This window comes from Panthera pardus, unplaced genomic scaffold (genome assembly GCF_024362965.1).
Source record: "Panthera pardus isolate Hobbes unplaced genomic scaffold, ASM2436296v1 HiC_scaffold_8, whole genome shotgun sequence".
Classification (NCBI taxonomy): Eukaryota; Metazoa; Chordata; class Mammalia; order Carnivora; family Felidae; genus Panthera; species Panthera pardus.
In genome coordinates, this window is record NW_026527013.1 from 76,015,054 (window position 1) to 76,038,505 (window position 23,452).

The 23,452-nt window shown below is 45.8% G+C and overlaps 3 protein-coding genes across 4 annotated transcripts in view; 1 reads left to right on the forward strand and 2 right to left on the reverse strand.

The window, feature by feature from the left end:
* The window catches only part of EPDR1 (ependymin related 1), a 28,138-nt gene extending 22,141 nt beyond the window's left edge, over positions 1–5,997 (reverse strand). Inside the window, 2 exon segments of the mRNA XM_019451124.2 lie at positions 5,283–5,599; positions 5,602–5,997. Of these exon segments, the coding sequence (XP_019306669.2) occupies positions 5,283–5,599; positions 5,602–5,898 (614 nt within the window). The 5' untranslated portion in view covers positions 5,899–5,997.
* The window catches only part of NME8 (NME/NM23 family member 8), a 103,403-nt gene that overhangs the window by 18,969 nt on the left and 60,982 nt on the right, over positions 1–23,452 (reverse strand). Inside the window, exons 18-19 of the transcript XR_008420161.1 lie at positions 8,534–8,644; positions 7,678–8,191 (exon numbers count right to left, since the gene is read on the reverse strand). The gene's annotated coding sequence lies outside the window, so the exon portion shown is untranslated. The remainder of the gene's footprint in view (positions 1–7,677; positions 8,192–8,533; positions 8,645–23,452) is intronic.
* On the forward strand, positions 9,896–22,344 carry SFRP4 (secreted frizzled related protein 4). Of its 2 annotated transcripts, none has more exons than XM_019451125.2 (6): positions 9,896–10,340; positions 11,682–11,762; positions 11,865–11,930; positions 14,053–14,251; positions 17,313–17,376; positions 19,753–22,344. In XM_019451125.2, exons 1-6 carry the CDS (start codon positions 9,896–9,898, stop codon positions 19,936–19,938), a joined length of 1,041 nt encoding a protein of 346 aa, XP_019306670.1. In that variant the 3' UTR covers positions 19,939–22,344. The 2 variants fall into 2 exon arrangements, with proteins under 2 accessions (XP_019306670.1, XP_019306671.1); XM_019451126.2 differs by lacking the exon at positions 19,753–22,344 and adding an exon at positions 18,167–19,054.

The following is a 23,452-nucleotide window of genomic DNA, read 5'->3' on the forward strand; positions in this document are numbered from 1 at the left end:
GTACGTGGTTTTAAAATATCTCCCTACAAAATACTTATTCATTACAAAGTGAAAAGGTGTCACTTGACGCTGAAGAAACTTTGCAGCCATCAGTTAACCAAGCGACAAGCGATCAAAGAGAACCAAGTGATCACAGGGTACAGCAAGAACAGAGTACTACCTCTGTGATACTCCTGCCGCGGGTGAATAACTAGAATATCAACGTAAGGAAACTTTCAACCAAAAACCCAAATGTGAGGAACATTCTACCAAACAACAGGTTTGTCGTCAAAAGTGCAAGAAAGACCGAGGAACTGTTCCAGACGGGACACCTAAATGCAACGCTTGAATAGAAACTGGGTCCTTTTTGCGATACACAACATAAAAGAACAACTGCATTTCAGATGGTAGAAATGAATCCGTGTTAATTTCCTGATTCTTAGGGCTGCGTTGCAGTCACGCGGAAGAATATCCTTGTTTGCAGGAAATCATGCTGAAGTATCTGGGGGTCGTGGGGATATCAAGTGGGCCACTCACTCTCGAATGATTCAGGGGGAAAAAGTGGCTGTGTACTATCACTGTGACCTTTCTGTAAGAGCGGGATGGTTGCAAAATAAAATAAAACTCGATATTTGGAGGGAAAAAAAAAACCCTTATCCTGTTGTTGAAACACAATGATCGTTGGAGTTACCTAGTGTGATAACAGCCTTTGGAATTAATCTTTCAAAGCAGATACGTGGAGGAACACTCTGGAAGCAGTGCTATTCATGCCCTGGTGTACTCGGGGCTCCCACTCAGAGGAGAGCCTTCTGAGTTTGCAACCAAAGCATTTAAGGGTGGCCCCTCTTTCCTCTACCCATTGAACACAGGTATAGGTGAAGAAGAGAAGAAAGAAAAAGCATTTTGGTTTTATCTACACAAAGGGACAAGCTGAGAAAAAAATTAGAATCCATGTCAAGTTCATTGTATCATGGTAGAAACAGGAATCAGCCTGATGTAATAAAAGCACGATTAGTATCATTAAATCATTAAATGATTAGTATCATTTAATCTCTAAGGACGAAGGCCTAAGAGTATTTAGTATAAACATTGTAGATCATTAAAATTAAATTCAAAGATGAAAAGCTGATATCCTGAGAAGTAAGGGATCGCATTGCAAGTGGTGAAGCCAGGGCTAGAGGCCATGTCTGGCAACCCATGACTTTCTCACTGCATGTCCGTGCTCTCTACACAACACTGTGTGGCTTTCTCTAAAAATACAAAACAGAAATGATATTCTGCTCTCCAAGAATAGAATTCTCAGGGAAAACTGAGACTGACATGAACTGATCAGAATTTGAATGAGAATCTATTTTCTTTTCATCTTTTACCCGTCCCCCCACCCCGCCAAAATCCCTGAACCTGTAGGACTGGTAGTCAAATAGTCTTCTAAGATATGATCCCTACCATACCCAGGCATATTCTCTTAACCCCTCTCTGCTCACTCTGTATCAGTAGCACCATTAATTCCAACCGCCAAGCCACCATTTTGTAAGTGGGCGCGGTAAGCTACTGGTGGCCCAACAAAATTCATTCAGTATCCCACACTGCTTCTTCCACAAAATTCAACACATTCGCTGAAATATGAAAATAATCTTCTTTCTTTTCCTGGGTCTTCCAGATGTAATACTTGTGAGTTTAGCCAAGGAGTCAGGAAGGATTGTTGGAAGAAGAAAACAAAATAGTATCAATTACTAATATTTCCCATTCTCTGCTGAGGCTGTCTTATCTGAAGCTTATAAAGTTGTTTAATCTTTTCCATCATCTCAGGGAAAAGAGAGCCTGGAAAATCCTAGTCATTCCACAGTAACTATCAGTGGGATTTTCCATAACTATCTGGATGCAAAATAAAAATCTTAAGAAGTTGATCCAATTCTAAAACTTACTTCTCAGCTTACTAATAAATATGAAGAGACAACCCATCCATATTTTCTTCAAATAACATCTGGTTTCTTGGCCGGACTGCTAATACCTGAAAAAGTTTCTGAGTTTATTCCAGCAAATCTACATTTAAAGACCTTAAAAATGCATTTACGCACTTAAACATTCTTTTCTACATCTGACGTAAGGCCAGAGATGGGACTGTGAGACGGAACCTCGCCAGGAAACTGGGAAGATGGGGAATAAAATTGCCTTCTAAAAACTAAACTGTGAAATCAACAATTGATAGGTCAGGACAGAGAAATGAGAAATCACCGCATGGGGACAAAAACCTCTAGGCCAGCAAGATTTGGCTGCAACCCCACTAAAGACATAACACACACACATAAAGGCTATAGCAATCGATCATGGAGTCAAAGATGAAGAAGGGTTGCTAAGACAGCCTGAGCAGTACTCACCAAGACTCCATGCGGAGTGGAGGGAGTCTGGACCAGCAGGGCTGGGGTAGCAGAGAACCAGTGACAAGACATCTGTCTGGTGGAAATGAACGCATCACTTAATCTCAGCCCCATTACCCTGGGCTGGCCTGTCTCCTTCAGGATGGAAAGCTCAACATTGCGCATACAGCCTGGCCTGGAGCAAGCAATCATTAGATTCAGTGACTTGGCTCCCACTTTTTGCTCACAACCTCCTGATTATAATTTGGCTTGCCTACAGGGAGAGAATGACCTCGTCTTGTGGATCTGAGCATTCTGGCCCTCATGCCAGCCATAGCACTCACTCAAATATATGTTTTAGCTGTTAAGCCTGCTTCCTGTGAGTCAGCTCCCAAAGGAAGGGCCCTTGATCAAGTTTCTGAGCCCACGGGCTGGCAGCGAGTCTCTGGGCCAGGGTCAATTGACCAGGCGGGCCACGTACAGCTGCAGCCACCTACTGAGCACCTGGTATGTGTCATACACTGTGCCGTGTGCTTTACATACTTGAACTGGTTGAAACGCCAGGACACTCCAGTAAATTAGACACCACTGATATTCCCATTTTGTAAATGAAGAAACTGAGGCTCACAACGCTTTAGCAATTTCCCCCAAAGACCCGCCTCAGGACGCTTGCACTCCACCCAGCTTTAACCACCTCTGAAGCTTAACCTCTTACATGGTGAAAATACTACCTCTGTGGGAATGGACCCTTACCTTTCTCCTGGCCACACTACTCTGCTTCAGCAGTGTACTCTGGGCCATTCCAGTCGGGCTGCAACACGACCTTGTTCATCAATACACCACTACTGTGCCAGCCTGCCCATCAGGGCGCTAAAGGTTAGCGATTTCTCCTGGATCAGAAGCGCACAAAGCCAACCCTATCTCCGTGAACGGCGCCAGTATCTCTTTCACGCCATCAGAAGCCAAAAATGGCCACCTCTCCTTGACTCTTCTCTCTCCTCACCTCCTCTGTGGGTAAACCCCTTCCATACTTCCCTAACGAGTCCGCTTCTCACTGCCTCCATGGCCGATACCCATCTTCCACCTGGACCTTGACCAGAGTCTCCTAGATCACGTGTTTGCCTCCACTCTTGCTCTCCTTTATTCGAAACCATACGCCCAGTGACTAGTCCCTAACGCAATTATGACATTACACTGTTTGAAAATCCTTCAGTGGGTCCCAACCTCTCCACATCCTCTGTCTGCAGTCCTAACAGTGGTCCGTCTGCAGTTCTTGGAACGCATCCAGCCCTGTGTGCTCCAGAATGTCCCGGAATATACCCGCAACCCCACCCCCCCCACCCTCCCCCCCCCCCCCCCCCCCCCCCCCGGCAGTCTTCCCTTCTCCGGTCACTGGCACTGGCTTTGAGACTCACTCATGCTTCAGCTCCCACAGGGAGCCTGGGTTAGCTGCCCATCTTATATCCTTCATCTCACCAAGTGGAAATTTTCCTCGTGTGACTCCAACCCCGGACTGTGACCTCCCTGAGGCCCAGGACCCGCGCTGTTTGAACAAAGTGCTTGCCATGAAAAAAATGCACGATGAATGAATGACAGCCTGGTAATATAGCACAGGTGTCAGAAACCACCCAGCTTCCTCGAGTCCCAGCTGTGGGGTCTTGAAAGAAACATGTTGAATCTCCCTAGACCTCAGATTCTCTGTCTATAACACAGAGATCCATAAAGCTTCCACTGGTAAACTGTTGTAAGATTTTCACGTAACACATGGAGAGTCCTCAGCACTGTGCCAGGTGTATAATAAACGCTCAAACATTGGTTGTTGCTACTATGTCCTTTGAGACGGAACCAGAATGTTCTTTAAAGGCCTCAGAGATATTCCCAGGCCCCCATGGTGACTCAGCTGCTCCAGATCTCCTCAGGACTCATGTTTTACCTTTCCAAATGCATTAGCTCCCATTCTCGAATATACTGCTCTGAAAGGTTCTGTTCCCTCGGTACTTCCTTCAAGATTTGCCCCAGATCTTACTGCTCTGGGCCCTTAAACCATGGAGGTCACATGCTACCTCCTGATGATGCAAATGCCACACAGGGGGGCCCGCATAACCCCCCCCCCCCCCCCACACACACACATACGAATTTCCACAGGAAAGCTGTGGAGTTGACAGGTAGTGATCCCAAAATAGAAATCAGGTCTTAAACGGGGCAGGAGCAACAGGAGGTCTCAGGAAGAGGACGTCCATTGTCGCAGCAGACGTGGAAAGGTGAATCATGGGACCAATGGCCTTGAAAAAAAAATGGCATCGCTCCTCCCTAGAATATTGTGCAGCTATTTAAAATAGCTCGGCGGGGGGAGGGGGGGCAGCCAATAAAATGGCAAATAAGAACGCGTAAGTGAGCTTGTATAAAGAAAGATCATGGTTTCTAACCACAGTGTGTGAAACTTGCTTTAGAAAAATTTAACGAAGTTGACCAAAATGTCACTTGTTGTAACGGGGTGATGATATTTTCTTTGATTCCCCACACCTTTTGCAGTGCTGCCCTATGCTTTTAAAATGCAACAAGAATTCTTAAAATATACACATCCTGCGCGCCTCCCTCGCAGATGGCTCCTGGAAGAGAGGAGATAGTGCAGGTGACACGCCCTAGGCTGAAGGGGGCTCCGAGAGCCTGACTCAGCAGCGTGCGGACCTGGGCGAACCTGGGCCCCGGGACGCCGGGATGCGATCCCACCCCTATCTCCTTGTTCACCCGCCACCGCCCCGCTGGGAATCTCAGAGCGCAGTGGGGCCAGCCCTCCTCCCAGCCCCCCAAGCGGGCTGGCCCCGGCCACCCTCCCCGCGAAGTTTCTCCTCGGTAAGAGGGAGGCGCCGCCAGCGGCTGGAAATCTAGCGGCCCGACGCGGCCCCCGCGACCTCGCCCCCGCCGCCCGTCCCGCGGCCCCCGTACCTCTTGCAGGGGATCAGCGCCTTGCGCTCGTCCAGCACCCGCACGCGCTGGTTGAGCCCGTCGTAGGAGAGGAGGGCGCGGCTGTTGCGCCCGGTGCTCTGCCGGTACAGAACCTGGCGGCCCTCCCACTGCTGCGGCGCCTGGCACGGGCGCGGGGTCCCCGGGGCGCCCCCGGCCCCCGCCCCCAGCGCCGCCGCCCCCAGGGCGCAGAGGCCGCCCAGCGCCCAGATCCAGAGGCCGCCCCGCAGCCAGGCGCCCAGGGCCCCGCGGGCCACGCGGAGCGGAGCGCGCCCCAGCATCGCCGTCCGCCGCGCTCGCCGCCCCCCCCCGAGGGCCGGCGCGAGCCGCAGGGGGCGCTGAGCAGTCCGGGCGCCGCGCAACCGTCCGCCGCGTGCGGGGCCGTGCGGGCGTGTGGTCTCCGCGCGGCCTCTGCCCACGTCTGGGATCAGGTCGCGCGCGGTGCGGGAGCCGGGGCCGCGGCCCGGGAAGGCTCCGGGGAATCGCGGGAGCTATTTCTGCCTGGGCCGCTGCCCGCTGCGGCTCGTGTTTTCGCTTTGCTCTCTGCTGCCAACAGGAAATGCAGTGGCAGCGGTGCCACTAGCATCCTGAAGGGCATCCGCGTTCTAAACGGGGGGCGGGGTGGGGAGCAGGACGGTGAGAAGAAATTCGTTTCCTCCAGTAACTGAAGCGCGCAGCAGATAACCACAAACTAGGAGATAAGTTCAAGTTCGAAGCCGGGAAGGCAGTGCCGCTTCACTTGCTGTGCCCCCCACACCTTGCCCCTTTGTCAAAATTGACACCTTCTTCCTCCAAGTTAGAAATCGAAGGGTCCCTTCCGGAAGGAATGATAGCAGTCATGCATCGTGGCCATTTTCAAGCCACCACTCTTAGTCTAGCGCCTGGGGTATTAGGGGATAAGCCCTTGCCCTTGGGCATAGGACTCAGAGACCGTGTCTTCAGGATATGCTTGCAGTGAGACTGCAGCCCTCACCCATCACCTGACTACACCACAACCCTGGAGGTGTGTGAGTCTGGGAGTTTAGCATCAAGAACAAAGTTAATTGGGTTTATGGCTTATGTTTTGTTTGTTTTGTTTTTTAGGTAGGCTCCATGCCCAGCACAGAGCCCACCAGGGAGCTCTTCGGAGAGCTGGCACTCACAATTCTGACATCAAGACCTGAGCTGACACCAAGAGTCGGACACTCAACCGACTGAGCCACTCAGGTGCCCCTGTTTTGTAATATCAGGATGTACCACATGGAATCAAGAAAAAAGAAGCAACATTAAAAAAACAGAAAAAGACCCTCGCTTTCCAAGTTTGTAGCATCTTTTCGGTTGCTCTGTTTCAAGGACGAGGAAGTGAGCCAGTTGACGTGGGAGAGAACATTCCTGGATGAAGGACAAGGGGACAAGAGAAAATGGGTGAAGCGCTGGTGTTTAAGGAGAGTGATTTGGAGCCAGATCGCTCAGGGCCTTGAAAGCCAGGGAGAAGCACCATCAGGTGTAAGTCTTAGGAAGCTCACTCTGGCCTGAGTGTAGAGGATGGGTGGGGGAGAAGGAGGTGGGAGAGGCTGTTATGACCCAGAGGACAGATACTGACATCCGAACTCAAGTGGTGGAAGGGAGAGGGTGAGCGGAGCTGGGAACTACAGAGAAGGTGGAAGAGCTTTCTGGTTGGGGCCACTGGGAGTTCAGTCCTGAATGAGGAAAGAAGACAAATCAGTTTAGGATCGGTTGACTGTGAGATGCCTGTGGGATAGGCAGGTGGAAATACCCCAGGGACCGTTGGATAAGCACTTCCAGAAACCAGCAGGGCCAGAGGTCTGGTTTGGGGAGCTATTGGCATCTAGGTGGTAATTGAAGCCAAGAGTAGAGCAGCAGGGGAGGATGGGGTGGGGGGTACTGCTGTCAATATCTGGAGACATTTTTGATTGTCATAGTGGGGTAGGGGCTGAGCTTCCACTGGCATCTAGTAGGAGGAGGCCAGAGAGGCTACTAAACTTCCCAGAATGCACAGGAGCCAGTAAAGAATTACCTGACCTCAGTGTCAGCAGTGCTGAGGTCCAGAAAACCTGGAGATGGGGGTGTGTGAAGAGCAGGAAGAGGATGGTTATGGAGCCCTAGCAGAGAAGCAGGCCTTTAGGGAGGCTGAAAAGGAACCATCAGAGAGAAGCCACTGACCAGGGAAGCTTCCTGTTACGTGAGCTATTGGCAAATCACTGTCAAGTACAGGGTAATGGATTAAGTGCTAAGGCAGGGCCTGAAGAGGGAGGCCGGTGAGGGAATCTCCAGATGAATCCTTCACTGCTGCCCCACCCCAAGCAGAAAGGCTACAGACCGGCTGCCAGTGGACCCCCTGGGGACGCCAAAGAGCTTTATAGAGAAGGCCTCTTACCTTCTTCTCAGCCTTGCTTAAAAGACAGGCCATGGAGAAAGGGAAATTCCTGCAGCATTGGGACTTGGGACTTGCGGTTAAACAGAGGCAGCAAGTTTCAACCGGCTGCGCAAGGAAGAGCCTCTCCAAGTTTGCCTCTTCAGCCGCCTGGCAGGAAAAGGGTCAGGAGTTCAGCCATTTCTCAAAACTGTACTTTCTTCCCTTGTAGGAATTTGGGCTGCAAATATTTTTCACTAAGCCAGGGGGTTTCGACTCACTGGATTCTACTGCTGGGAATGGCTTCCGATGTCATCCAGGTTATCCCCTGTGCTTGATATTTCGCTGGCCTGGTTTGGCATCTTGGGAGCTTGGGTCCCGTTCTAGCTGAAACTGGCATACCTCTCGAGTTGGCGACTGGCGACGCTGTGTTTGGACGCTCTGGCTTCCCCTAAATAGAACCTGACTCCTTGGATGAATCTCGAAATAATATTTGTGTCATTTGTCCTCTCCACTTGCCATGTTTAATTTACGTGCCCTAAAAAAATAATAATAAGACGGTGTATTTAAAGTGCTTAGCCCCATACCTAGCGCATTGTAAATGCTCAATAAAATGTCAGCTGTAGTTTCTGTTCCTTTTATTTCTTAATCCTGGTCAGAGTCAAACTAAACTATCGTTGTGGGTCACAATGTGACGACAGCTAAGCTGTGACCAAGCTAAGCTTTGGAAAGAAAACAAACAAAAAAACAAAACAACAACAAAAAAACCAAAACCAATTACCTACTGTGTGTTCAGGATTCTAATTAGACTATGTTTTTAAAGATTTACATTTAGAAACCACATTTTCATATTCCAACACCCCATGAAAATACCACATACCGGAATTCTTACTGCCTGGAGATTAATATACTTGCAACAATAAAGCCTCCTTTTTGTTTTGTTTTGGTTCTTGTGGAGACCTGAGCCAGTCGTCGGTTTTATCACTTCTTCCTAATAACAAGAAAAAAGAAAACAAAATATACACGCTTGCTTTCCATAGTACACAGGTTCTCACTCAATTCAAATACTTTCTTTCCAAGCACATCAAAAATCAAGAATTTAGGCTGCTGTGTTGGAAATCGCTTTGGGCATGAGGGGGGAAATTTTTTTTTTTTTTCATATTGTCATGTCCGGTACTCTTCCCCTTCTCCCGGGTTTCGTTCACGTTGGACGGAGGAATAGGGAGTGAGAAGAAGGAAGGGGAACGTCGGTGGATGGAAAACATTTCCACACTGGAAGATGCTATTATTACACCTCTGGCAGCTCTGTTCCTGGAGCAGGTACAGACCGAATGCCATTCTGGAAAAAACCTGAGCCCCAGCTACTGGCTTCTAGACACAACAATAACAAAACCCAACTCCATGCAACTTGGGGGAGGTTTGTTTCTACAAGGTGTCCATCCTGTTCCAACAATGGCTCCCGGGTCCCACACCGTGGTCTCGCCGCTCAGCGCTCCTCACGCCCCCTCCTGGAGAAAGCAAGCGTGTTTCAGAATTAAAGGGCGGCCGAAGTTTTCCTTCCCCTTCAACTCTGTACTCGGGGAACCTCTAAGGCAGAGGGCGCAAAGTTCAGCTTGGGCCCAGATCGCGTCCTTCCCTCTCCCAAAATCCTCTCCTGCACCCTCTTGGATCCGGCGTCCCAAACGACTGCCAGAGACTCTTTCTCTTGGTGCGAAGAAAAAGGACTGGCCAGACTAAAAAGGAAGGGACTTTGGGGAAATGCAGGATTCCAGCCCTGGGCTGCGGCCCGGAGGAGATGATGTCACCGCTCCGGCGAAGCGAGGGCTGGGGGGTGGGGGGTGGGGGTGGAGGGGGGGGCGGCCGAGGGGGAGCCCGCGCCGCGCCCGCCGCTGCCAAGGGAGCGTTCGGAGCCCACGTCAGGGGAGGTGTCGGGATAAATAGGGTCCCGCAATGGCCGGGGCCGGCCGCGCTCGGAGCTGCCGGGGCCGGGACTGGAGCTGCCCGGGCGGGTCCGCGCCCCGCAGGCTGAGGGCCCGCGCTGCTCGCGCTCGGTGCGCCGGACGCCGGATACCCCCGGCCGGCCCGCGAGGCCCCGCACCGCCGCCGACGGCAGCGCGGGCGGAGAGCCTCTCCGGTGCCCCGCGGGACTTCCTCCCCGGGGAAGGGAGGGCGAGAGCCTAGGGGGGCAGGGAGCCGAGGGCCCCTTCTGCCTGTCGGGGCGGCGGAGCGCCAGGGCAGTGCCATGCTGCTCTCCGTCCTGGCGGCGTTGTGCCTGGGGCTGCGCCTGGCGCTGGGCGTGCGCGGCGCGCCCTGCGAGCCGGTGCGCATCCCCATGTGCCGGCACATGCCCTGGAACATCACGCGGATGCCCAACCACCTGCACCACAGCACGCAGGAGAACGCCATTCTGGCCATCGAGCAGTACGAGGAGCTGGTGGACGTGAACTGCAGCGCGGTGCTGCGCTTCTTCCTCTGCGCCATGTACGCGCCCATCTGCACGCTGGAGTTCCTGCACGACCCCATCAAGCCGTGCAAGTCGGTGTGCCAGCGCGCGCGCGACGACTGCGAGCCCCTCATGAAGATGTACAACCACAGCTGGCCCGAGAGCCTGGCCTGCGAAGAGCTGCCGGTCTACGACCGCGGCGTGTGCATCTCGCCGGAGGCCATCGTCACCGACCTCCCCGAGGGTGAGCCTGAGCCGGAGGGAAAGGAAGGACCGAGGGGGATGAGGGGGCATTCTTGGCTGTGGCTTCCACGGGAGAACCCACCGGGCGGCCCCTTCTACCGATGCCAGTGGGTGGGTGGGCTGTCGGTCCCCCCCCCCCCCCCTCGCCACCCAATCTCACTTCCGACAATTGGAGGAGGTGGGAAGGGCGGTGACCTGACGTGGGTACAAGTCTGCTCTCCCTCCAGAAACGTAGGGGGCGGAAGAACACTATGTCCCATAGAGAATGTAAGGGGGGGGGGGGGCGGGTAGGGAGGTGCTTCTAAAGAGAGCCATTAGCATTTTCCTTGACAATGATAGAATAATAGCAACGAACACGTATATAGGTGGGGTCCGAGCTAGCGTTCAGCGCTTTCCGTGTACGGTTTAATGCTTAAAACAGCCCCATCAGGGTTCTCCACTTAGTGCTAGCTCTTGAAAACTCTTTTCGGGGGGGGGGGGGGGGGGAAGCAGTAGCAGGCTTCACTCCCCAGGAGGAGTGCAGTTTGTAAATTTAGTCCTTCTGGAAAATTGTGATGTCTGTTTCACGGGCAACATCTTATCTTGCGGCATCTTGGTTAACTGGATATCAACTTCCGCTTCTTTTTTTCGGTCATTTTGCTGCTTTTCTAGGACGAAGGAACAAATTTAAGTCCACTTCTTGAAGTCAAGCCTAAGAATATTTTTGCATGCTTTTTTTATCCCTGACCCAGGTTACTGAACTTTTAAAGAGATTATGCTGTTGCCTTAGTGTAGTTTCTGAGGTTATGTCTCAGAGCATTGTCCGTAACGTGAAGAAAGAGAAGTATAAGGAAGGGAAAATCGAAACTCTTCTCTAATTCAGAGCTTTAGAGAAAAACATATTTGTTGTTTAAATTATATAAATGATAGAGGGTTATGCCTTGGCCGGTGGGGGGTGGGGGGAGTCTTATATAGCTGTGGACTGTTTCTGCACTGGGAAATGAGAGGTGGAGATTTGGAAATATTCAGGATATTTTGATTAGTGTCAACTGTCCACTTGGAAAAACCAACATTTTAAAATGGATTTGGGTGGGAAAGTTAGCTGTATGTGTCAGCCAAGTCAAATGGACGGGCATTCACATCAATTTGTGCTGGATGGGCAAAACCTCACTCAAAAGTCTTCTTTTCTAAGCCCAAGAATGTCTGTATGAAAGAAGTAGTTGACAAGCCGATGCCACTTTTACAATGTAGTATTATTCTTTGGTAACGCCGTGTTAGTTTATTTCTCCAGATGGTTCTTTATTCCAGGGGGTGAACGGGCTAAGTCACTGACCACACCCATGCGGCTGTGTGTGTGTTTCAGACGTTAAGTGGATAGACATCACGCCAGACATGATGGTACAGGAGAGGCCTCTTGATGTTGACTGTAAACGCCTAAGCCCTGGTGAGTTCTTTCTTCTCGAAGTCCCTTTTTTTTTTTTGCCTCCTCCCCAGAGTGATTTCCGAACACTTTTCCGACTCTCTGCCTCTCTTTCGTCTCCTTCAGACCGCTGCAAGTGCAAAAAGGTGAAGCCGACTCTGGCGACGTATCTGAGCAAAAACTACAGCTACGGTAAGTCGTCCGATGAAGCCGTTCACTCGACGAGTTGGCCAATTACAAAGCCAGTCACGAAGCCAATCCCAAAGTAAAGAAAGCCAATCCAACGTGGTTCACGATGTGGGTTCTGGAAGGCACAATAACAACTATAAAATGCCTTGCCCTTCTGGGTAAATCAAGCAAAAACAACGTAAATTACCCAGGGAGAACAGCGATGTGGTTCAGGGCTCAAATGTGACATCAAGGTCCTCTTGGTCTCGGTGAGAGGTGCCACTCAGCCAGGACAGCCCAACTGACTTTTTCTCTTCCTGAGGTTTCCTTGCTGCAGGAAGGGTGGGTGAGTGATCCATGGATTTGATTATCTGAGGCCCAGAGGCCCAGGAACTAAGACCTGCCCATGTTTCTTTTTAGTTATAAACACTTATAGATATTTAACACCTAAAAGGAACTGTAGAGAAATAGGTTAATCATGAGACCCTCTGGCTATAAGTATTGACATCGTTTAAATGCCCTCCTCTCTTATTTGAAAGAACAGTCAACACGGCTATTTTCAGTTTTTTTAAGTAAATGTAATTCTACTGTTCTCATTTGAAAGTAAATTTAATTGAAAATATGTTCTTTTAAAATATCTGAGTTGTTTTATGTTCCTTTGCATTTCTTTTTTTTTTTTAATGTTTATTTATTTATTTCTGAGAGAGAGAGCAAGAGAGTGAGCAGGGGAGGGGCAGAGAGAGAGGGAGACAGAATCCCAAGCAGTCTCCCTGCTATCAGCACAGAGCCCAATGCGGGACACGAACTCACAAACCTTGACATCATGACCCGAGTTGAAACCAAGAGCCGGATGCTTAACCGACTGAGCCACCCAGGCACCCCCCCGCTTTGCGTTTCTTAAATTACTTCTGCTGGAATAACAGAACTGTCTTGGCAAAATGGTCATTTTATTTGTTAACTTTGTTTTCCATATTTCAAACTGAAATTTGAAATCATAAACCTTATCTTACATATCGCATGTGAAAGTAGGAAGATCGTGGCAATATAAAGGGCTGAAAAAATAACCTCTTAGTGAAGTTGTTAGATTTGAGATTATAGCCAATGTGGGTAACTCTACCAAAAAAAGAAAAAAAAAAACAACTGACTTTTCCGGTAGCTTTTATTGTTGTCGTTTGAAAACTGTTCTTTGTAGATATTACGTTAATCTAAACGATTTTGCCCCTCCTCTGACACTATCCAGCCCTAGTTGCTAATCTGAGTTTCACTGTCTTGCTGTCCATGGTGTCATTGCCACATAACTTCTTTGAGGATGAAACCATTTTCTATTTAAGTCTGTTGCCTTCTTCCTAAACAAGCTCTCTAGGACGGAATCCAAGACAGAGATCCATGCTAGGCTGATTACAATTCCATGGAAGGCAGTAATAGCAAGGGACCAAAAGGGCCAGAATTTTAAGCTTGATCAGACAATGATTACTTAACAGCTATCCGTAATAACAGTTATACATCTGCTCGCCGCAGACCTCGCTTTGACAGTCTGTGAAATTAAAGGATTAAGAATAGTGATCTTCAGAGACTCTGTCCAGGTCACAAATGTTACAGCTTTAATAACTTCCTTTGGAAGACAGGAAGTCCCAGCATCAGACGGGCTGTTGGACCATACAAATTGTAAAGTGGCTTGTGACTCTGAGAACATACGATTCTCACTTCCGATAATCACAAGGCAGAGTCTACTTTTTTCTATGAAATTTTTACTGACGTTCTATGTAACTGAATCTCCTGATATGTTCTCGGCAAACAAACGTCCAAACAAAACTGACATCAGGTTTTTAAGGCTGAGAAAAACCTGCAAGGTTCTCTTTTCACACCCTCGCTGTAGCCCAGTGAGGAGCAGCCGCTGACCCAGAGGCAGAGCCCAGACCGAGCCCGCCTGTCGCTTTGCTCTTACGTCTTGCAGGCTGATCCAGAACTTTAAAGACAATGCTGACAGTATGATTGTGTGGGCTTTTGGCCTGCATCTGGGCAGCTTGGACATGACCATAATTACAGGAGGGATTCTTTAAGAGAGGCTCAGGGCTTGGCGTGAATACACCATCCCTATTTGTCTGCAGAGGCCTCATCAACACTTCCATCAATTTTTAAATTGCAGTCATTCACGCCAAAATAAAAGCTGTGCAGAGGAGCGGCTGTAACGAAGTAACGACCGTGGTGGACGTGAAAGAGATCTTCAAGTCCTCGTCACCCATCCCTCGGACGCAGGTCCCGCTCATTACCAATTCTTCCTGCCAGTGCCCCCACATCCTGCCCCATCAAGACGTGCTCATCATGTGTTACGAGTGGCGCTCCAGGTAGGCACGGAGCGGGAGGGAGGAAACCGCACACTGCTTAATGGAAGCATGAATCCCATTTACCAGTCGTGGTGTTTTTTGTTTTTTTTTTTTTTTTAACGGCGCCAGTAGTTCTTCTTACAAAGGCAGTTTAAGGGGCGCCTAGGTGGCTCGGTAGGTTGAGCACCCGACTCTCGATTTCGGCTCAGATCATGATCCCAGGGTTGTGGGATCGAGCCCCACGTCAGGCTCTGTGCTGAGTGTGGAGCCTGCTTAAGATTCTCTCTCTCTCTCTCTCTCTCTCTCTCTCTCCCCCTTCTTTCTAAATAAATAAATAAATAGACAATTTAAAAATAGTTCAGTAAATAAAAATACACTTTCAACAGATGCCTCTGTTGCGATAATCACATAGCCTAACTATCATTTAATTCCCCATGGCATTAAGGAACAGTAGGAATATGAGTATTTGAATGGGATGCTTAAAAATCAATTTCAGAATTCGTTAAAGGACTTCAAAAATCATAGGCAGATAAATTACTATGAGTGAAAACAATTCTTTTCAAATGATTCAAATCAATCTTGGTGTGGCAAATACTTAATTTTTTTAAAGAGCTCTTTAATGATCAGGTAAAGACGGCCATTTGAGACGACAGGTCCACATTTTCCTTACACACAATATAAGTACATGACATTTGTTTGATAGATCATTGCGTACACACACACATTCGCACTCACGCTCACCCACATATATCCGCGTACCTCTAGCTGGGAGTGTGTTTCCCCACATCTCTTTTCTTGGCATATTTTTATATATTGGTACATTCCTTAGAATGTAAAAATCAAACTCTTCAGACCAGGGTGCGGGATGGGCCCCCTAACTGGCTACAGTATACATCTCCAACAGAATCATTCATATTTTATATAACCAGTCTTCCCTTTAATTCCCTGCCATTAATGCTCATCTGTTTCTTCTGGGTACAGCTGTGGACTGTTTTTTCAAAACACCTTTTGCAACTGACCTCACTTGAATACCTTCCTGATCTGTATTCTGTCTTTCCTGATCTGTACCCTCCCTTGGGTACCCTTGGCTTTTTTTTTTTTCCTTTAATGTTTATTTATTTATCTTGAGAGAGAGCAAAGGAGGGGCAGAGAGAGAATCCCAAGCAGGCTCCGTCCCGGTCAGCGCAGAGCCTGACTCGGGGCTCGATCCCACGATTGTAAGATCATGATCTGAGCTGAAGTCAAGAGTTAGACACTCAACCGACTGAGCCACCCAGGTGCCTCATGGGTATTCTTGGCTTTCAAACTGTTCTCCTTATATCTTGTCTCTCTAAAGAACGAATGTTGACTGAATGTTGCTGGGCTCTTCTCTCGCATGGTGTTTGTACCTGCTACAGGACTAGGTGCAGTTCTGGGAATGTACCAGACTGCTAGTCATCAAATTCTATTTGGATTCCCATCATCCTTTCTGTTCATTTATAGATTTAATGGCATTCTGATGAAAATACCAATAAAAAATATTTTCGAATGATCGGGAGTTGTGTCTTCACACAACGATCATTTGGAAGCACAAACTGGCAAGGGCGTGTAAGGGACATTTTGAAAATAACCGTTTGGAAGGAAATCGGTTTCTGCCTTAGGAGAAACAGAAAACTGGAACAAAGCTAGACTGCTAAAACCATGTGGCGCAAGAGTAGACGTGCAGATAAATAAAACAGAGGAAGCATTCTTGAGACAGATGCTAATGCATAAAGTAACGTATTAGGAAGGAAAAAGGGCAAATCAATTAGACGTGAGTATATTAGTTAGTAAATGTTGCAAATGTTTTTATTTGGAAAAATAGTACATATTTTCACTTTATACTAATACCATAAAATGAATTTCAAATGGATTCAAGAGATATTTTTTAAAACTTAATCATAGAGGGTAAAATTAGGTGAATAGATAGATGTATGAAATCTGAATAACAAAATACTTTGCAAACATGAAATTAATGTAAAAAATTACAAGAGGAAATGTCCATACATACCTTTGATGACATTATATCATGGACATAAAAATCACCAAAGAAAGCCAATAAAAGTTGAGAAAGATACTTGCAATAGTTATGGCAAAGGGGGAGTAGCCTTAAAGAGTTCATGTAAGTTAATATTTAACACATTAAGACGACAATATATAAATAATATGTACATAAATCTATATGGACACGTTCCAGAAGAAATACAAATAGTAAATAAATTTACCTCTTTAATTCTCCAATCCAGAGTAAAACATGATCTGAATGAAAGTTCAACCATTCTGAAAACGATTTAGAAAACTTTGAGAAAGTACATACTCTTGGACCCAGTAATTCTACTTTAAGAAATCTGTCCTAAGGAAATAATAAGCCAGTGCACACTAGTAAATATACAAGGATATTCAACAAAAAGCTGTTAATAGTAGCAAAGCAATGAAAGGGATTCAACAGTAGGGAAAGGTCTAAGTATCATTATTGCAATATTATATGGTTATTAAAGCCGTATTCTAATTATATGAGAAAATGCATATAATAGAATGATAAAAAGAAAGGTACAGTGTGATCTAAATATATAGTGTGATTTAAGAATATAGGTACAAGGCAGAATAAAAGGAAATGCTAGTAAAATATAAATGGGGGATATGTGGATTGTAGAGTTAAGGGTTATAAAGAATTTTGATTTGTAGGGGCACCTGGGTGGCTCAGTTGGTTAAGCATCTGATTCTTGATTTTGGCTCAGGTCATGATCGCACAGTCGTGAAAAGGAGCCTCACGTCTTATGCTTAGCATGGAGCCTGATTAAGATTTTCTTTCTCTTCCTCTGCCCCTCTCCCTGGCTTGCACACTCTGTCTCTGTCTCTAAAAAAAAAAGAAAAGGAAAGGAAAGGAAAGGAAAGGAAAAGAAAGAAGAAAAGAAAAGAAAAGAAAAGAAAAGAAAAGAAAAGGAAAAAAAAGAAAAGAAAAAGAAAACAACGAATTTTGGATTTGACAATTTTTTTGTATTTTTTTTAACTTTTTCCTTTCATAGTCGGAATTGCTTAAAATAAATTCCTTTTTTTTTTTCAGGATGATGCTTCTTGAAAACTGTTTAGTTGAAAAATGGAGAGACCAACTTAGTAAAAGATCCATAGTAAGTATAATTAGCAACCCTGCACATATGGATTTAAGCGCAGGTAAAGAAATTCTATAGAACTGGGGATTCTTCCTTCACCTTCTTCCATCTCCAGGCTCTCATAGGAGGTTGAAATAGCATCAGTATTTGTCTTTCGAATAAGTAGTTAAGAACAAAGTTATTCTCACTTCAACCTCAAAGATGATTTTGTTACACTCAATCTTCATCTAATGGTTATTTCCAGATTAAATTAGCGTTTGTTTGTTTTTTTGGTTTTTGTTTTTGTTTGTTGTTTGTTTGTTTTTAACTATTTTAGCAAACAGGCACTTGAGCAGAGTTCACATCCAGTGGGATTAAAACAGACATATACATGTAAGGATGTGAACCCACAATTCTAAAATCCATGCTACTGTCTCTGTACAAAGCATAATCTCTCCCCATATTTAAAATAGTTTTGAGACTTTTGTCAAAATAAATTATATATACCAACTATAATCATTTTGTGGCCAAATCCATGATTTTTGGTGGTATCATCATGGAAATATTCGCAATGCAATTAGAGGATTAGAATAATTTTTTGCCCAGAGATATGCTGTCACACCAGAACTAAAGAAATCAGGTCATTGGTTTGAAATGTTTTTAAAGCATTCCCTCTCCTGTAAATATGTTTAGATAGATGTAGGAGAATTTGTGCTGTCAGGTTCACAAAAGGTCCTACTACTGCCTGTGCGAGGAAGAAGTCTATGTTAATACTGACTTAATGGAGAAGGTAGTTTGAACATAGCCTCGTCTACTCTGTGCATTTCAGAATAACATGACTTCCATCTGAGCTGAAAACCGTGGAGCTGTCAGGAGCACGCTTAGCCTTACTGGACAGAAGATTCTAGCAGGATGGGTTATCTGGTTTCCAAGACTACAGTGGATTAGAGGCATCAGTGTAGAAAGCAAGTCCACCATGAGAACCTGGGAGGAGAGAAAGCTTTCAAGAATCAAAGCTATTTAGAGGCCCCTGGGTGGCTCAGTGGGTTGTCTGACTTCAGCTCAGGCCGTGATCTCACGGTTTGTAGGTTTGAGCCCCGCTTTGGGCCCCACACTGACAGCATGGTGTCTGCTTGGGATTCTCTGTCTGCCCCTCCCCCACCAGCGCTTTCTCGCTCTGTCTCTCTCTCTCTCAAAAATAAACTTTAAAAAAATAATTGGGGGCGCCTGGGTGGCTCAGTCAGTTAAGCGTCTGACCGGCTCAGGTCATGATCTCGTGGTTCGTGGGTTCAAGCCCCGCATCGGGTTCTATGCGGACAGCTCGGAGCCTGGAGCCTGCTTCAGATTCTGTGTCTCCCTCTCTCTCTGCCCCTCCCCTGCTCACACTCTATCAAAAAATGAATAAACATTAAAAAATTGTTTTTAAATATTAAAAGAAAAGAATCCTAGCTGTTTGGGCCATTCACTTTTGCAGCAAATATTCTAATAAACTTCAGTAAGAATTCGAAGATATCACCATATAGTAGCAAATGTAAGATGTTTACTATTTTAGAACAGATTAGAGTTGTGCCCTGGGAAGGTGGGGACAGTGTTTCTCATTTCATTGTATTTCTAGTGCCTAGAGCAATGTCTGGCCTGTGGTCATGCTCAAACTCTTTGCTGAATGAAATATAACAAAGTAGGGGCATTTGTACAATAAAAAGCAGTGTCTATTCAAGGAGCCTTTTTCAGTTTTTTCTTACATGCAGCTACTTAAATAAATAGTATTTCTTTCTATAATAAGAGGTATATCTTTTTCTATCAAGGAAACAACTACCTAGAATGCCTCATTTCTCCTGGGTTCTGGGTAGCTAGCACTTGAGTGGATTACTAGACGTGAGTGGGGTCTCTGTTTTCCTTCTGATGTAAGAGAATTAGGTGAGCCCATCCATAAATGTGGGAATAGACCTTTGGACTTCCTAGTGAGGCTGGATAAATTTCTGCTCTTAGCCATATGTCAGAGCGTTTTTAGAAGGCTTTGCTGTGTAGGGATGTTGCATCATAGGACCTGTGGGCTGGGGCCTCGGGCTCTGGAGTCAGACTGGGTGAATTTGAATCCCAGCTCCGACATTTATCAGCTGTGTGACCATCTATAAATAAGCTCTGTGTGCTTGTTTCCTGGTCATGACCATGGTGTCCACCTAGAAGGGCTGTTGTTTCAGTGAAACGAACGCTTATCAAAACTTCCTCCCATACTGAGCCCTTCTAGAATCATCTGGTATATGATAAGCGCTCAATAACGGAGGGTAGCTATTTTATTTGCTGTCACGATTCATAGATTACAGTGGGGAAAAAATTGCATTAATTCTGATATTAGGGCAACAGCATGACATGATGAGATGCATCTGATGGTCATGTGTGCAAATTGCCTCCCAGCAGTGGGAAGAGAGGCTCCAGGAGCAGCGGAGGACAGTTCAGGACAAGAAGCGAATGGCTGGGCGTACCGGTCGTAGCAACGCCCAGAAACCAAAGGGAAAGCCACCCTCTCCCAAACCGGCCAGCCCCAAGAAGACCGTCAAAGCTAGGAGTGCCCAGAAGAGAACAAACCCGAAAAAAGTGTGAGCCACCTGCTTTCCAGAATGGAGACTGCCTCTCAGAATGAGGCCAGGCACCCCCCAGCCAGCCTGGGGGGGCGAGGTGCCCCTCTCCTCGCCTTAACGACTGCAGTCCTCCCCATAGACACACCGTACAGCAGTTTTCTTAGTGATACGCTTCAATTTTTTCTTTTTAAGCCACCACAAAACCCTAGTGGTATGTATGTCCTTTGGTATGGAAGGTATATGAAAGCTGAGAGCTGGTGGACAAAGCTTCTCGCGGCATTCAGAGTAGACTTCGTGGTGCGTGGTCTGTGAGATCTCTGGGTGGGGAAAGGATGCTTTGGTCCTTACCATTTGACCTAATATGTGCATTGTAAAATGAATGCCATATTACAAACAAACTCCCCCCCCCTTTTTTTTTACAATATGTTGTATTTCAGCTTGACTTCTGTCGTTAGAACGTTCGTCATGTTTCAGAATGTGATTGAAAATGCAATGATTCTAAGGAGGGAAGCAAGAGGAATGAAGAATGAATGTCTTAAAAGATCTTTCTATGTTTACTGTTTGCACAAGAAATTCTGTGATGAAAGGGAATTTTCAAACAATCTAGAAAAGTAGGATATGGAAAACTGTAATGTTTGTTTTTGGTTTTGTTTTTGTTTTTTTTACAAAGAAGCCTTTCACCTAGAGTTTTTAGCTAGACACACTCTAGAAACTAAAATAATAATGATGATAACTAAATAAATAAAAGGGAAAGGCAGACATACCACATCCGGATCCTTATTTTCTGGTTACCACGCCGTTGGGTGGAAAGGCTCTGCATTTACATTCCTTGACGCTTCTCGTTAGTAACCATTACATGGCACCAGAAACAGAGTGTGTTTCTCCTCTGATGCTTTATATGCCAACGACTCCACCCCCAAGAATTTCACACGGGTGTATGTGATGCTCATGTCATTTCCCAGGATGCCCTAGGCATCTTGATGCCAAGCCTGAAAGAATTTTCTCTCTGCTGGTAGCTGGTGCTTACAGAGGTGCTGTGGGCCCAGTGTGGGAGGGCCAGGACTCCAAAGCCCCTGGTTCTCAGCCACTGCCCCACACCAGCTCTGCCCCTGGAAAGGCAACTACGTTCACTCTTCCATTCAAAGATGTAGAGGAATGACCTGAAAGCTTACATAGAAAATCTCCTTTAGGTTTACCATTGCCCCTGCTTCTCAGAGAAGGAGTAAGTGACATGTTGCACTCACACAAGATCATTAGACACATGATCTAATCTCACCTCTGTAAGCCACTGGGACGCAGAAATGAGGTGTGTGGGTAACCCAGGGGAGAGTGGAGAAATGGGGTTAGTAAGAATGCCGGCATGGGCTCCCCTCTCTTCCTAAAAGTGTAACAGGACGCCTGTGTCACCACCACCCCAGGGCAGCAGAGTTAAAGGAATCCAGTAGATGGACTGACACAAGGGTACCAGGAAACACTCGGTGTATGTTTCTGCTATATGAAAGGCCAAACTTCCTTGGCCCTTAAGGACTGCTGGATACATGTTTAGCAGAGCATCCAAAGAAAGGCCATTAAAAGGCCCTGGCAGCCTAGCTTACCTCCTTAGCATTGTAGGGCTTCTTCGGGGAAGGGAATCAGAAATGGAACTCTTCGTGGGAATGGAGAAACAAACACATATGAAAAAACAAAAGTAAACACTATTTTCAGTGCAATACTGAATACAAATAAGAGTTTGGAGATGACTACATACTCAAGCACTGTTTACTTAAAATATTTAACTGAAATCATATACTGAATATTACACAAAACTTGCTACTTCATTAGGAACAACGATACATTATATGATACTTAACTGTGCACATTTATACATCATACAATATGTAATCGGTGTATCAGTTTGATTAATCGATAAAAGAGTTAAGCAGGCCTCCAGTTATTATGAAAAAGTCAAAAACATCAGCCCACACTAAGAGTAATATAACAAGTGTGGTAGTGGTCTTTGTGTGAGGATCAGAGATTTATTTTTCTCCCTTAAATATTTTCTCCATCCAAATACATGTGAGAGGAGGTAAATATTAATATGCGGAGAGGAAAGCTGAGGTATTGAAATGAGAATTATTTGAAGGTTGGATTGCTTATGTGAGGAAAAAATAGCATTTTTGCAACATTTTGATCAACAAATTTCATAATTAAGGACAATGGGAGGCATTTACTTTTTCAATAATTTTGTTGGTCTTTCAATAATAAACATGTATTTTCTAGAAAGTATTTAATACGTGCATAGAATACAAGTAGTGGAATTATAATCCTACCTAATCCTATTCATCACTATGCAGAGGTGATTGCTGTTAGTATTTTGGTGTACAATTGTCCAGGTGTTTCTTATGCATTTATATAATGATTTGAGTAAAAAAAAAAAAAAAAAAAAAAACCAGGAGCTTATTATACATACTGTTCATTAACCTTCCTTCTTCACTCAGCCTCTTATTGAGATGAGTTCTCATGTCAATAAAGCTGATGCCACCTCATTTATAATGGCTCCGTTGTAGTCCGTGGTTGCTTTGCTCTACCAACCCTTACGTTATGAGGCATTGATGTTGTTTCTTAACTGAACATACTGAATAACTGAGTCAACATCTTGATAACTAATATCTGTGCACATCCTTCATTGGTCCCTTGGGATAAGTCAGTTTAAGTAGCACTGCTGGGCCATGGAGTTATGTTCACCGAGGAAAGTCCTTGATTATGGTGTCAATTATCCATCAGGATATTGGACCACAGATAGGTAAAAATGTTGACTCTCCAAATCCTCACTAAGATTGTTTTTCCCTGCCAATATTTCTTTATAAATCTTAGCTGGAAACCAGATGTCGTCTTGGGCAAAGCCCTGCTCTTCCTCTGTGAGCTATCACTGACCACATTCTCAACACTCCAAATACTCAGGAGGCTGGGGAATGAGTGATGAAGGACTTCAAAGAGGATATAGTTGATGGACAGATAGATGATTGATAGATAGATTCTGATGAGATGATTGATAGATGATGATAGATGGCAGATAAGATAGATGATAGATAAGATAGATAGACTGATAGATAAGATAGATGACATAGATGGTAGATGATACATAGATGATAGATGGTGATGATAAATTAGATGATAGATGATAGATAGATAGATAGATAGATAGATGATAAATCTCTTGACTTGGGAAAGTCTATACAACCTCCTCAATCTTTTTAATGATTCAAATTTAGGAATATAACCGGTCAGCTAGAGAAACCAAAGAATTAGGGTGTAACAGACATGTCAGTAGATTTGCTCTCAGTCCAGCCTTCTTTTAAGATACATGAGAATTTGGATAAATAACCTTAGTTTTTTACTTTTTAGTTAAAACCAATGCAGTGTGAACACACTTTTGGTTTCTGTCCTTGGATACTTAAAGAACTATCCATTGCAAGCTTACAATAAAACTCCTTTACTTGAACTAGCTTTAGGGTACTTTTGTTGGGTGGAACTAGTTCCTAAATAAAAAAGAAGGG